Source organism: Athene noctua, chromosome 8, assembly GCF_965140245.1.
Source record: "Athene noctua chromosome 8, bAthNoc1.hap1.1, whole genome shotgun sequence".
Taxonomy (NCBI): domain Eukaryota; kingdom Metazoa; phylum Chordata; class Aves; order Strigiformes; family Strigidae; genus Athene; species Athene noctua.
This window is the reverse complement of record NC_134044.1, coordinates 15213329-15225990: the sequence shown is the minus strand read 5'-3', so window position 1 is coordinate 15225990 and position 12662 is coordinate 15213329. Positions and strand designations below refer to the sequence as shown.

At 46.5% G+C, this 12662-nt stretch overlaps 2 protein-coding genes across 4 annotated transcripts; both read left to right on the top strand.

Annotated features, from left to right (window-relative positions):
• Positions 1 to 52: 52 nt before the first annotated feature.
• PIGZ (phosphatidylinositol glycan anchor biosynthesis class Z) lies at positions 53 to 5279 on the top strand. 3 transcript variants are annotated; one of them, XR_012634025.1, is made up of 3 exons: positions 53 to 183; positions 771 to 2501; positions 4101 to 5279. XR_012634025.1 is itself a non-coding variant. In XM_074911671.1 (2 exons), exons 1-2 carry the CDS (start codon positions 66 to 68, stop codon positions 2330 to 2332), a joined length of 1680 nt encoding a protein of 559 aa, XP_074767772.1. In that variant the 5' UTR covers positions 53 to 65; the 3' UTR covers positions 2333 to 5279. The 3 variants fall into 3 exon arrangements, 2 of the variants coding, with proteins under 2 accessions (XP_074767772.1, XP_074767773.1); XM_074911671.1 differs by having other exon boundaries at positions 771 to 5279; XM_074911672.1 differs by having other exon boundaries at positions 78 to 183; positions 791 to 5279.
• On the top strand, positions 4913 to 9388 carry LOC141963286 (nuclear cap-binding protein subunit 2-like). The gene is made up of 4 exons (XM_074912479.1): positions 4913 to 4964; positions 5801 to 5945; positions 6813 to 6951; positions 7528 to 9388. Exons 1-4 carry the CDS (start codon positions 4913 to 4915, stop codon positions 7597 to 7599), a joined length of 408 nt encoding a protein of 135 aa, XP_074768580.1. The 3' UTR covers positions 7600 to 9388.
• Positions 9389 to 12662: the final 3274 nt, after the last annotated feature.

The window sequence follows — 12662 nt, the reverse complement described above, 5'->3', positions numbered from 1 at the left end:
CGGGGCCCCCGCTGCGGCGCGGCGGGCGGGCGCCCCCTGGCGGGGCGGGGCGGGGCGGCGCCGCCATGGGGGCCCGGCGGCTGTGGGCGCTGCTGGCCGCGCTGCGGGCGGGCTGGTGCCTCCTGCCGCAGGCCGGCTACCTGCACCCCGACGAGTTCTTCCAGTCGCCCGAGGTGATGGCAGGTAAGGGCGGCGGGCGGGCGGGGCGGGGCTGGGGCGGGCCGGCCCCGCGGTGCCCACAGGCCCGGCGGGGCGCCGGGCCCCGGCCGCCGCCCCTCAGCGGGCAGCGGCGGCCGAGAGACCCCGAAGGGTCCCTTCCCCTGCGGCCCCCCAGCGCCAGTCCCGTGCACGGATGGACATGTGTCTGCCCTGCAGCCCGGCGCCTCCTCTGCGCCCCAGGACTGCGGGGTCCCGCAGAAACCGGAGCGGCTTTGTGCGGCCTTCGGTCACGGAGCGACTCTCGCACGCAGGGTCGGAGCGGATCCGCCGCCTGGGTATTGCGTTCCTGCTGTGTGTCCACAGCGAGTGGCGCCGGGAACCGCATCGCCATAATAGACTTTTTTTTTTTTCCTTGAAGTTTTGTAAAAATTAATCGGAAAAATTAATGGCATGCTCCTAAACATTTCAAGGTTGACGCCAGTCTCAGGAGTTAAGGGACTGCTCTGCATCGTGATGCCTCTTAATACTAAGTTGTATCCCTAATGCTGAAGTACTGAATAAAATACATTACGTATGTACGGTTTTTTTCTTCTTTTTTTCTTCCTTTATAGGAGATATTTTAAACCTACAGGTCTATTACCCTTGGGAGTTCCTTTCCAGCTCTCCTTGCAGAACAGTTGTTTTCCCATTAATGACATCAGGAGTTACCTACTGGGTGATCAAGTCTTTGAAGCAGCTGGGCATGTGTTCGAGTTGCATCAACAGCTACACTCTTCTTGTATCACCTCGCCTTCTCTTTACAATCTTTTCTTTTATACTCGACTACAGTGTGTATCGTTTAGCTCCTTTCTGGGAAGCGGATCCGTGGAAAGCACTAGTACTTCTTGCCGGATCGTATGTCACTCTGGTATTTTATACAAGAACGTTTACCAACACGCTTGAAGGACTTCTCTTTGCTCTTCTGATGCTATTGGTTTCCTCGAGAAAGTCTGACAGCAGCTTAGCGGAGCCTACAAGCAGCCCTCTCATAGGTATTATAACGACTGCAGGGTTTTTCAACAGGCCAACCTTTTTGGCATTTGCTCTAATGCCCCTGCTTCACTGGGCTGGTTTAATTGTTGACTCTCAAAAGAGCATTAAAACTGTCATAAACCACTTGTTGAAGCTTGTCCTATGTGCATGTTTTACTGCCATTGTTTTTGTAACAGCCGACACCTTCTATTTTACCTCCATAGGCTTAGACAACCTCTACAGCATTAAAAAGAGCAGCCTATTTGATGTAATAGGCCAATTAAATGAGAAAGTGATAGTAACGCCTTTCAATTTTCTCAGCTATAATCTTAATCCTCGTAACCTTGCACTGCATGGAAGTCACCCACGAGTTACACATTTTACAGTCAACGGAATAATGCTCTTTGGGATTTTGCATATTCTGGCCATTGGTGCTGGTTTTAAAATGCTGAAGAAATACATCCACCAATTTATATGGGTCAAATCACATTACCATCGGTCGTCTGGGCTGTTAGTGCATTCTGAGGGCAATCCAACATTACTGCTGTTCTATTTTGTTCCTTTGGCATTTCTCTCACTATTCAGTCACCAAGAACCTCGGTTTCTCATTCCTCTCATCTTGCCTTTAGTCCTGTTCAGCACGTCACAGAATAGAGCTGCGAAGTGGAAACGCATCATTATTATTTTCAACATTCTCGGGGCTTTGCTCTTTGGGTGCTTACACCAGGGAGGACTGATACCATGTTTGCTTCACTTGGAGCAACTCATGCATTCTCCGGACTCCTCAAACCAGCCAAGTCACTATAGACTAGTCTTTGCTCACACCTACATGCCTCCCAGGTCTCTGCTTAATATCAAGAAGAGAGACACACATGTAGAAGTCATTGATATGGCGGGGTCTGAAGAAGAAACCCTCTGCCAAACAGTAGAGCAGCAAGTAAACAATTTTATCTGCAATGACTGTCATGTTTTTGTTATAATCCCTGGTACGGTCAGAGCTACAATTACAAAATGCGGTGTCTCGTTCAAGAACGAGACTTTGATATTTCCACACTTATCAATGGAAGACCCACCACAACTACCCTTCTTATTCAGTGGAAATTGGAGAAGTCAGTTAGGACTGTACATCCTTCAGCTAGACAGGGATCAGCAGAGCCTTTAGATTCTAGAAAAATGGTTTTTCACTTCACTTGGGTGCTGCCCAAGGTGCTGCGAGACCTTCCTCTTCAGCACAAGCAGTGACACCGGGAGCTTCCGAGTCTCTCTGTTCCCTTTCTTCATGCTCTTGCACTCACCAGTATAGCCAGTTGTAGATGGAATCTGCTTAAAATGTGAGTTATTCAGCCCCTATGGTGTTTCGTATGAACTTGTGTAATTTTCCTAATGAGAGAGGATGAAATCAAAGCCTATCAAAACTGTGCTTCAAGCTTAGCTCCTCCCATGTGAGGCTTATTTTTGAAAGTTCTTATAATCTGTGACAGGAGGGTTGAGGATTGTGTGGTAAGATAACGGACATTAACTCAGCTGCTGGAGAGAGGTTACAGGAATAGACAAAAGTTGGTCTTAGTCAGGTTTTATTTTTATACTCTTAAACTTTGGAGCATCCCTGCACTCATTAGACCAGACTGCAGTCACAATATAGGCACCGGCGCCGTGATAGTGTCTGATCTGGCTCTTAGGTGGCTCTGTCTTGAAAAATCCCCACTGTTGATCTGACAGTATCTGATTTAGAACATAGAAGGTGCTTCAGCATCAGTACTTGTGCTAAATCCTAAAATCCAAGGTTTATTTTGCCTATTTAGTCTTTCTTGCCACAGTTCCATTACATCAGCTTGAGAGCGCTGTATTGTGATGGCATTAAGCCTGTCTGTCGTCTAGCTGTGCAAAGGGGGCAGCCCTTCCCTTGCGCGCTGCCACTGCATGTCTCGCAGCTCTCATGGCTCTGCCGTGGCTCTGACACCAGCAGTGGGGCACAGCAGCCCCCACAGTGAGCTACTTCAAGGTGCCACGCAGACAGAAAACAGGTGACTCACAAGGACTTGATCCTTTGTAGGCGTTTGACCAGATGGATTTCCAAACTGGCTTACCACAGGGTCAGAGATCCACCAGTTCTGTTGCAGGGGAGCATGTGAGGATCCGGGGAGGAAGCCACATCCCCTGTGACCCCCTCCCCTTTCAGTAACAGCTCCCCTTAAATCAGCTTAGTCAGAAGGACAGATCCCATCCTCCCTCTCTGTGGGAGAGCAGTCTGCTCTTAAAGTGGGATACAAATAACCCCGAGCTTCAGCTGAGAAAGACATATATGCCTAACAGTGTAGCACAACTAAGAATTTTTGTTTTGCCTGCATGAACTTCTGGATACAAAACATCCCGACAGGGAGGGAGATACTAATTTGCCACATGCACTGTAGGTCAAGTCTCTCTGAAACAAAGCTGACACTTGAGTTCTTTCTGCTTGCAAAGGCAATAATGCTTTTTCCAGTTCTTCATCCACACAACTTTATGTAAGGTCTCATGAGCCAGGTTTTCAACACAGTCAAGAATACTATAGCTTGATGCCAGGCTCTGCAGGGAAGCTAGGAAAAATCCCTGTGTGAAGGATTTGCCTGTCTCTTCCAAACTATATGTACAATCTAGATTTTTAGGAAACATAGCTCTTGTTCTCTTGTAAAGCATTTTGTGTTGTCTCCCCTACATGCTTGTCTCGCATTCTTCACCCCTCATTACTGACAGACCTGTAAATTAAAGGTGCATGGGGGGGGGAGAGGGGGGGGTGTATGTTTGTACTGAGGACCCATGAAGTAGTCATGAAAGGATCATGACACCAAATGTATCTTCCAAGTTGATTTCCTTTCTGCTCTCTCTGGGAAAATAGCCACGTGCACAGTTGGTATTATGTCCTGCTTACTGTTTTCCGCTTTCTTAAACAGGTTAACTTTTTAAAGTTATTTTCACAAACTCAAGATCTCTGGCACTCTCAGTGGGGTAGATCATGAAACTCATCAAGGGTGTGATGGAGCATGATTCCCATGCCACAGTGGCTTCTCCACCGCTGCACAGCTAACCTGTGACAGAGCCAGGAAGAGAACCTGGACTGCAAATACTAACTCAGACTGAAAATACACTGCTTTTGTCTCATCAGCCAGACCTTTATCGTTTTACACCACAGATCCATTTTTTCCATCCATGCACACCTAAGTCTTTGTTGGTGGGAGGTTTAATTTTACCGGCACTGCTGGAAACTGTATCTCAGTTAACATGCAAGGTTCTTTCCACCTGGAGTAATACAGAGATTGGAAATCATTTTTCCCAGTTAACTGAGCTACATTAAATAGTGAAACATGCTATGAAGTAAGGTTCGTTATTTTAGTCTCATCTATGATGTTAGATACAGCACCTTAAGTAAACAGCCCAAGTGCACTACCCATGCTGGATCCATCCTTTTCCGTATTTATATTTAGGATGGCTCTATTGGTTGTTTTTTCCCCCTAAACCCTTCTCACTACCATAGACTTGAGGTGTGCTTTCGGGATAGCTACTGACTCTTACCTACCTGTAAACGGGCTATTATCCTGTCCGTCATCATTGATATTTAGAGCTCTCTGTATCAAAGTTGTATCAAATGTAGAATATTACTGTTGTGTAGACAGAAAATGTTAAAGGAACTCCAGTGAGACATTGGGTTTTATTTCAAGTTTCTCATCGAGCACTTAAAGGGACAATCCTGACCGTATTCTGGACGATGTTTAACGTGAGTCTGTCTGCCTTCTGCCCGTTGCCGAGTACCGCGGAAGGTGCAAGCTGACTCTGAAATGGAAATCCGTCATACCCAGCAGCAGCGCCGCTTCACGTTGTGATGCTCGGGCGCAGGACCCGCTCCCGGCTGCAGGCTGTGGAAACGCAGCGCCCGCCCGCAGCCGGCCTTCCGCCGCGCCGCCGCGGCCCTCCGCGGCCTTCGGGAGAGGCTGAGGGTGTCCGGCTGTCGCCGGGGCCCAGGGGCCCGTTCCGCCGCCGGCTCTAACGCGCCCGTCCTCTTGCGCTTCTCCTCCCCGGCGGGATCCTGCGCCGGCCGCGGCTCCGCAGCTGCCGCCGGCCCGGCGCGGCGGTCAGGGCGCTGCTCCGGGGCGGCCGCCTCGGCCCGGCCCTCGCCCGGGCGGCCGCGGCCAGCCCCGCGCCCGGGCGCCGTCCTTGAGCTCCGCGAGGAAGGTGTCGCGCAGGCGGAGCAGGCGGGGGGCCAAGCCCCGCGCCGCCCGGTGGGCGCCGAGCTGCCCGCGGGTGATGGCGGCGGCCGTGAGGCGGGCGGCGGCGCGGATGGGCCGCGACTGGGCGAGCTGCTCGATCAGCCGCGGGTTGCTGAGGAGCGCGACCAGCACCCGCCGCAGCACCATCCTGCGCCCGCTCTCGCGAGAGCCGCCCGCCCGCCGCCCGCGCCGGGGCCCGGGCCCGCCTCCGCCTCCCGCCATTGGCCGCTGGCGCGGGCCGGGCGCGCCGCCATGCCCGCCGGGGGCCGCCTCAGCCCGTGCCGGGCCAGCGTTCCGCGCGAGCGCGGGCCGCCCGGGCGCGGCTGTGGGCCGGCCGCGGGGTAGCGCTGCGGCCCGGGGACGCCGTGCGGCCCGGAGCGGCCGCTGAGACCGAGCGGCACGCCGCACGTGGGGACCTCGCTACACCGCGGAGGAGCAGATCCACGAGCTCTCCGGCAGGAGCGGCGACATCGGGAAGATCATCGTGGGGCTGGACAAAGTGAAGAAAACCGCCCGCGGCTTCTGCCTCGCGGAGTGTCCCTGAGCGGGCCCGGCCCTGCCGCCCCGCGGCCGCGGGAGCCGGGCAGGGGGGGCGAGCCCCGCGCTGGGGCGGCGGCCGCCGCAGCCGTGGGCAGGAGCGGGCAGGGCGTGGGGGAACTGAAATGCGGGCTCTGAGTCACGGGAAAATCATCCCAGGATGAAATTATTCGGCTGCTGAAGTGTCCGCGGGAGTCCGGGGCGAGGGAGTGCAGTGCGAGATTAACGGTTGGACTCCGTGATCTTAAAGGTCTTTTCCAACCTAAACGAGCGATTTTGTGGCTCTAACACGCTGCACGTCCCGTGGTGCTTATCAGGTTGCTTTCCACTCGGATACTTTAAGCCAGACGCTTTCTAGATAGTTGGCTTCTGCAGTAAAAGCATATTCTCAGTGCCCGAGTAGAGGTGTTCCTGTCCATGCGGGCATGCGCATAGTCTCTGGTGGGTTTCTGCATCCCTGTCACGCGTTGGGTTCATGACCTGCAAGTCTCTCTGAAGATCGTTCTGTCACCGGTTCGAGGGAACTCGCCGGAATGGTGGAAGTCTGCAGCATGAGCCGAACGTGTATAGCGGGGGGGCTTCTCGCTCTCTCTTTAGTAATAGAGCTTTATGCTTTTAAGGGTGGCTGTGTTAAAGAACTTGATCCTATATGTGCATTTTTAATGTGCTTGAATTCCTGCATGTCACGCTGTTTCGCCAGCAGTTTTCTCAGCCCACATAGATACATAAAAGCAGTTGCTTTTAAAAGTAACCAAGCAAGAACCTGATTCAAGCATACTTGAGTTTGTATCCTCTTTGGTACTGTTCTTTTTTCCTTGTGTTGACAGTAGAAGGCCCATTTTATTTCATTAACCTATTCCTAAGGTATTATGCAAGAGGAGATGCTGAAAATGCAATGCGGTACATCAGTGGAACCAGACTTGATGATAGGATCATAAGGACAGACTGGGATGCAGGATTTAAGGAGGGTAGACAGTATGGTCGTGGAAGATCAGGGGGCCGGGTAGGTTGTACAGCCTGGTTTTTAAGGGACTGGTGACTTTGCCAAGCTACTGCTTTTTGAGTGAACACACTCAGAACAACTTCAGGAACTTAGGAATTATTGTTTAATATAGTACCATATGTTAGTCTGTAAGAAATCTGACCAGTGATGACGTTATCCACTAAGTAACTTTTTCATGTATTTCACTGAGAGTATTTTCAGAAACTTTAGCTGCTTGGGGTGATAATGCTTATAAAAAAGCCCAGAAGATGTAAGGCTGTCAAGAGCATAGCGGACGGCACTTAGCTTACCTAAAGTTGAGGAGGTAGCAGATGCTTTTGCTGCTGAAGGATGAGGCTAGCCATCCTCACTTTGGCTGTCTTGGTTAGAGTCCCCCTGGGCATTACTGAAAATGAAGTTAGGTTATGCTGTATTCTGGGCTTATGCACCATGCACTTTGCCTTCTGTTTTGTCAGTCAGCTCCCTGTGGCCACTTGCGTGTTGTGAACTCAGTTTGGCTGTATTCTGATGGTTAATAGTTTTTGATAAATTATTTTTCTTCGTCTTTACTAGACTTCCCATTTTTTCCTTTGTAAGGTCCGAGATGAATATTGGCAAGACAATGATGCTGGAAGAGGTGGCTATGGCAAAACTGTTCAATGCCAGTGAATAGTGAATAAAGCCTCATGGGAGAACTAAATCTGCATTGTAAATGTCACCAGACACAACATAGGTCTGTTGCACACAAATTTATGTAGCTAGAAATTCACAGAAACTACGATCCCTGTTCCTGTGATCACATAGTATGTTCAATAACTCTTCTGTTTTAATCCCAGGATCCAAAGCATTGCAGAGTACCTGAGTACAGAGGATCTGGGAGCGAGGTTATAAGCAATAGTGTGCATGAGGCTTTGGTCTCTAAATGCTGCTGTAACTCTACTGAAAGGAACAAAGCTTCAACACTATGGTGCTTTGTTTCACTGGCGAAAACTTGATTATTCTATCACTGGGTTTTGTTTACATTAGTATCACAGGGTGGAGAGCCACAATAAAGAACGATTGGTGTATGTTTCAGAGAGGAAAGAAAAAGGCAAAGAGCCTGAAAAGGACATGGATTTTCTAGAGAAATTTTTCATTTTTTAGGGAAGATTTAAAGTTGCACATTTTCTGGGGTCACTGGATTGCATCCTTTTACACTGGTGCTGTTCCTAGCACACCTGTGTGGACGGCCACGATCAAACAAGTCAGACTGATGAGCTCAGGAATCACAAAGTCAGAAGCAAGCCTAGCAGAGAGCAGGAGAGACAGACCCTTGCAGTCTTCTACAGAGTATAATGCGGTTGCAGGACTTGGCATGATTCAGAGCCATTTTGCTTTGTGGCATACAGAGAACAGTAAGTGTAAGAATTACAGTTACAGTTGTTTTCACAGTTGCAGTAATAGTATTTTGCTCCTGTCGGGGAGCTCTCTACAGCCTTAATATTTGGGAAACCATACCTTTCCTGTGCCTACAAGTGTTGCATGAAGCCAAGCTATACAGTTACTCCCAAGAATGGGATGTTTCAGGAACTGTGTGTATAATGAGAAAGTTTGTTCTCAAAATAGATTCACTATCTGAGAAACTTGATTTCCGACAAAGGTAAAAGTAAAAAGAGATGGGTTTTAGGAGTAGCTTTACTTTCTACTGAGCATGTGGTAAGAATGGTAAAAGAATTGCAGGACTGTATAGATCCCCCTCCCCGTCCTATGAATACTGCTAGTTTATATAATGGGATTTTGATGTACTGGAGACATAAGAATAAAAATAATTAGTGATCCCAGAATCTGTGAAATTGACCTGCTGAAATGAAATAGTTTAAAAGGAACTGTTACAGGGATTTTGGATTATTTTTTTAAATGGACTTCTGAGTTCTTTGGAAATGGTAATTTGTAAAGTTTTGTCCAAATACCATGTTGTCCATGACTCCTTAAAAACCTTTAAAACACCAGGTATGTGAAAGTTGATCTTTACTCACTGAAGATATTGTTGGGTATCTTGATGTGTTTCTTGTGTACAGTTAGTCACAACGGTTACTGTAAATTTGAAATACAGTGAGGTAGAACAACTGCAATGAGACTTTGCTTAGTTAGGAAACAAGGTTTTGGGTGGGCTTTGGTTTTTTTAGAGTAAAGCTAGCTTTTCAGGATCACTAGGTGTGGTCTGCATCAATACTTTGAACAAAGTTACCTTTTTCTATGTAGTACATTTGATTATGAGTTTACAGCCTGTAATCTGCTCTAGGAAACCTCTGAAGTTTATTTTTCATTGTATTGATTTTGTATAAAAAACGGCGTTACCAAAATTCTAAGTAATTTTCAAATAAAGCTGCAACATTAAAATGGATTGGTTTGTTTTGTTTGGTTTTTTTTTTAACAGAACCAGTGAGAGAAAGAAGCTATATTCAGACTCTTGTCCACATCCTTTATTCTAGTGTCTTTCAAGATGGAGAGAGTGAACATTTCTTCCTTTTGAGTGGATTTTCAGTCTTGTTCAGTTCTTAACTGGGTGCTGAAAGATGTTTGGTAAATGCTTTTTATTCTAGTACTTCTTGGATTTCAGAACAGAAATTAAATTATTTACTGATGCTGAAGTGGACGTGAAAGTCCTTGGTGTGTAACAAGTAGTTTTCAAGATGTACTTCCTTATAAAAATGAGTTTTAAAAATATTTCTTACTGTAAATGCTGCAAGACAGTCATTCTCAAATGAAATGGAGATGATAGTAAGATTTTCCCTGAAAACCATCACTGTCTTTTGCTGCACATGTGATGTGTACAGAAAGATTTTGTTTTAAAGTGAGATTTTCTATTTTGAGAAAAGTTTCAATCAATATGGGATTTAAAAGCACATGATATATCATGTGAAGTCTTAGTATCTCAGAAGTGCATATAAAGGAAAATTGAACATGGTTTGATTTTTGCCTTCCCTAACTCAAACCAGACATGGCTCTGCTGAAGCTAGTACTTAACAAAAGTAACTGAATTAAGTCTTTAAAACTTCACTGGGGGGACGCTTTAGCTTTCTTACATGGCAATTCATTGTGATCAGATTCTCTTGGAAGTGTAGGATCTCCTGTGATTTTTTTTGACATACCAGTTCATTATGATTATATACACTTCCATGGAAGTTTAAGCTCTATATCAATTAGCTTTTCAAAATACTTGTTCCTCATAATTAGATACTTTTATGGAATTGTATCCATAAATAAATACAGCAGCTAAGAATATGAGTGGTAGTTGAGATATGCCGTGGTGGAAGAGAGGCTGTTGCAAATTAAGGAAGTGAGAGCTTCAGTCTCTCCCTCAGAGTGGTGCAGGCCCATGGTGGGTTGGTTCACATGCCTCTCTTTGGCTCCAAGAGCTGCAAACAGGATTTGTATTCACAGCACTTGAGTCTTTGTATTACAGTGTAAAATCAGTAAAGTGTAAATTAAAGACCTTCGTTTTCAGTGTCTGACAAAATAATCCCTGTTACCAGTGTACCCGTGCAGGCTGTTTTCAAGGTGATCTTTATATTAGGTTACTCGCCACCCTGTGCAGCAGCAAAGCTCCTGCTCAGGTTGGTGCCAGTGCAGCCACCAGTGGTGGTCATGGAATGGTTCTTTCTACACAGATGATTCTGAAAGACAAAATTATTAAAGTATTTAAGATAATATCCAGCACCTCATCATCAATATCTTGTAAGATTAGGCTTCTTGTGAAGGTAAAAGTGGATGAAGAACTCTGCTGTAAAAATGATGTGGTCCGTACGAAGGCTTTATCTAGAGTCACAGACAGTACTAGTCCGAGCAGTCCACTGGGACTGAAGATCTCATAAACTGAGTTTCTAAAGCACAGATGGTACCTTATGTTACAGCATATAAACAAAGAAGAGTTAGAGTGGGCATTTTTCTTTGCAGCCTCTGGGACTTCTGCTCCTAGCTGAGTGCATTTGGTACTTTCAGGTAAGTGTAGGGCCTGATATGACTACAGGTGAAGTACCAAAAAATTGCTGAAGACTGCAGAGCAAAGCATCCTGGGCTTCAAAACGTCTTACCGTGTTTGGGAAGTAATGGCATAATTTATTAATTGGCTGCTTTCATATGTCTCCTGCCTGTTCCTGCTGAAATAAGCTTTTGCACAAGGGACATACTCGGAGCTGCGCTGCAGTAATGCACACAACTCCTCTGCTCTCCCTTTTGGGATAACTAGATGGTGTGTGTGTTTCTCCTGGCTTGGGGGAGGAGTCCTTCCTGCCCTTGTCTAGCTAAGACCAGTGTAGAGTTCCAGCTTATGACTGGCAGATGTTATCTCCATTACTGCTTCATCTCTTTCTGTCCCATGTAGGCAGAGGAAGGTTATTCACAGCTGGCTGTGTTTGTATCCCAGGGTTTCAGTAACGGTGCAAACTGAAAAACAGGCCTTGCTCATTTCTCAAAAGTGTGCTCTATCCAGGCTGGATGAGAAGGCAGAGTAAAGAAAAGAGAGGGTTTTTTGTGTGACCATCCACTTAATTTTTAAGAATGAATTTATGATTTGTATGCAGAATTAAAAGGATGCTAGCATAAAGCTCCTTTGAGGCTTATTTTCAGACCTTAAACTGATTGAACTATGGAAATTAAGAGAGCTTACTACTTTCTTCCACCTGCAGACAGCCATCAGCATTGCACAGGAGACACCCTAGAAGTTTCAGCTAAGCAAATTGGTCATGGTCTTGTCTATTCCAGAGCCTTGTGCACCCCCCAAGGGGTACGTACACATGAAGTTAGGACTGTGCACTTCAGGCATCAGTTTCCCAGTATGGTGTCCCATTACAGGCATGACTACTCATGATCAATTCTAGAAAACAGAATTTGAGAGGAAAATGGATCACAGAAGTCTTTCATTATCACCTATGTATATCATTTACTCTAAGCTTGGCCCAGAGAGGTCTTCTGCAGGTCCTACTTTCTTAATGCTTCACAGTTATTTTGTATAGCACGTGGTGGGTCAGGATTGAGGAGTCTTCTGTGTTCTATTCTGTACAAATAATCTAGGTCTGGAGAATCCATAAAAATATAGTAGTTGTATGTCAAGACCATATAACTTCATCCAGTGTCTGCCCCACAAAGGTAGAAAGGGTATATTGCATCCCTGTCAGTTGACAACAGGGTTACATGAAGGAAAAAGTTCACTGACCTTCAGAAACTGCTTTCTGAAAGCAGGAGAAATCCATTCTTGTGTCAGGGTTCCACAGTTTATGAAGACTGCCTTCCTGTCTCTCTGCTTTCCAGCCTGCTTTCAAAGACATATATTTACTGTATTTACATCAGTGAGGCAATATTCTCCAAGATTATTTTAGCTTCAACCTGAAGGTTATTTGAGCGTCTATTAAGGTTCCTTACAGGAAAAAAACCCCAAACATAAATAGGTAGCCAAACTATTTGCAACAGTTACTACTTAATATGTTTAGATCTGACACAAATAATTTTTCCCTTTAGCAGACCCATGAAATTTGAGTTTAAAACAGTTCAGGAGCAGCACATGTAAAATGCCAGATGGCTCCCTCTAGTGACCACAAAATTACCATGCTTTCATATTCTGACAGTGGAGATGGCTGCTGAAAGCTGTTTTGTGCAGCATTGTTGCATGTTGTACTGTCCCAGGATTTTGCTTTGGTTTGTGTTGTGAAAATGGACAGTTTTCATCTGTGGACCATTTTTTAGAGTGAGAAGGA

Coding starts and splice junctions, on each gene's coding strand:
- PIGZ (XM_074911671.1), top strand. CDS start 66: ATGGGGGCCCGGCGGCTGTGGGCGCTGCTGGCCGCGCTGCGGGCGGGC. Junction 184..770: donor GTCGCCCGAGGTGATGGCAG/GTAAGGGCGGCG, acceptor CTTCCTTTATAG/GAGATATTTTAAACCTACAG.
- LOC141963286 (XM_074912479.1), top strand. CDS start 4,913: ATGTTTAACGTGAGTCTGTCTGCCTTCTGCCCGTTGCCGAGTACCGCG. Junction 4,965..5,800: donor GTTGCCGAGTACCGCGGAAG/GTGCAAGCTGAC, acceptor GCGGCCGCTGAG/ACCGAGCGGCACGCCGCACG. Junction 5,946..6,812: donor CGCGGCTTCTGCCTCGCGGA/GTGTCCCTGAGC, acceptor CCTATTCCTAAG/GTATTATGCAAGAGGAGATG.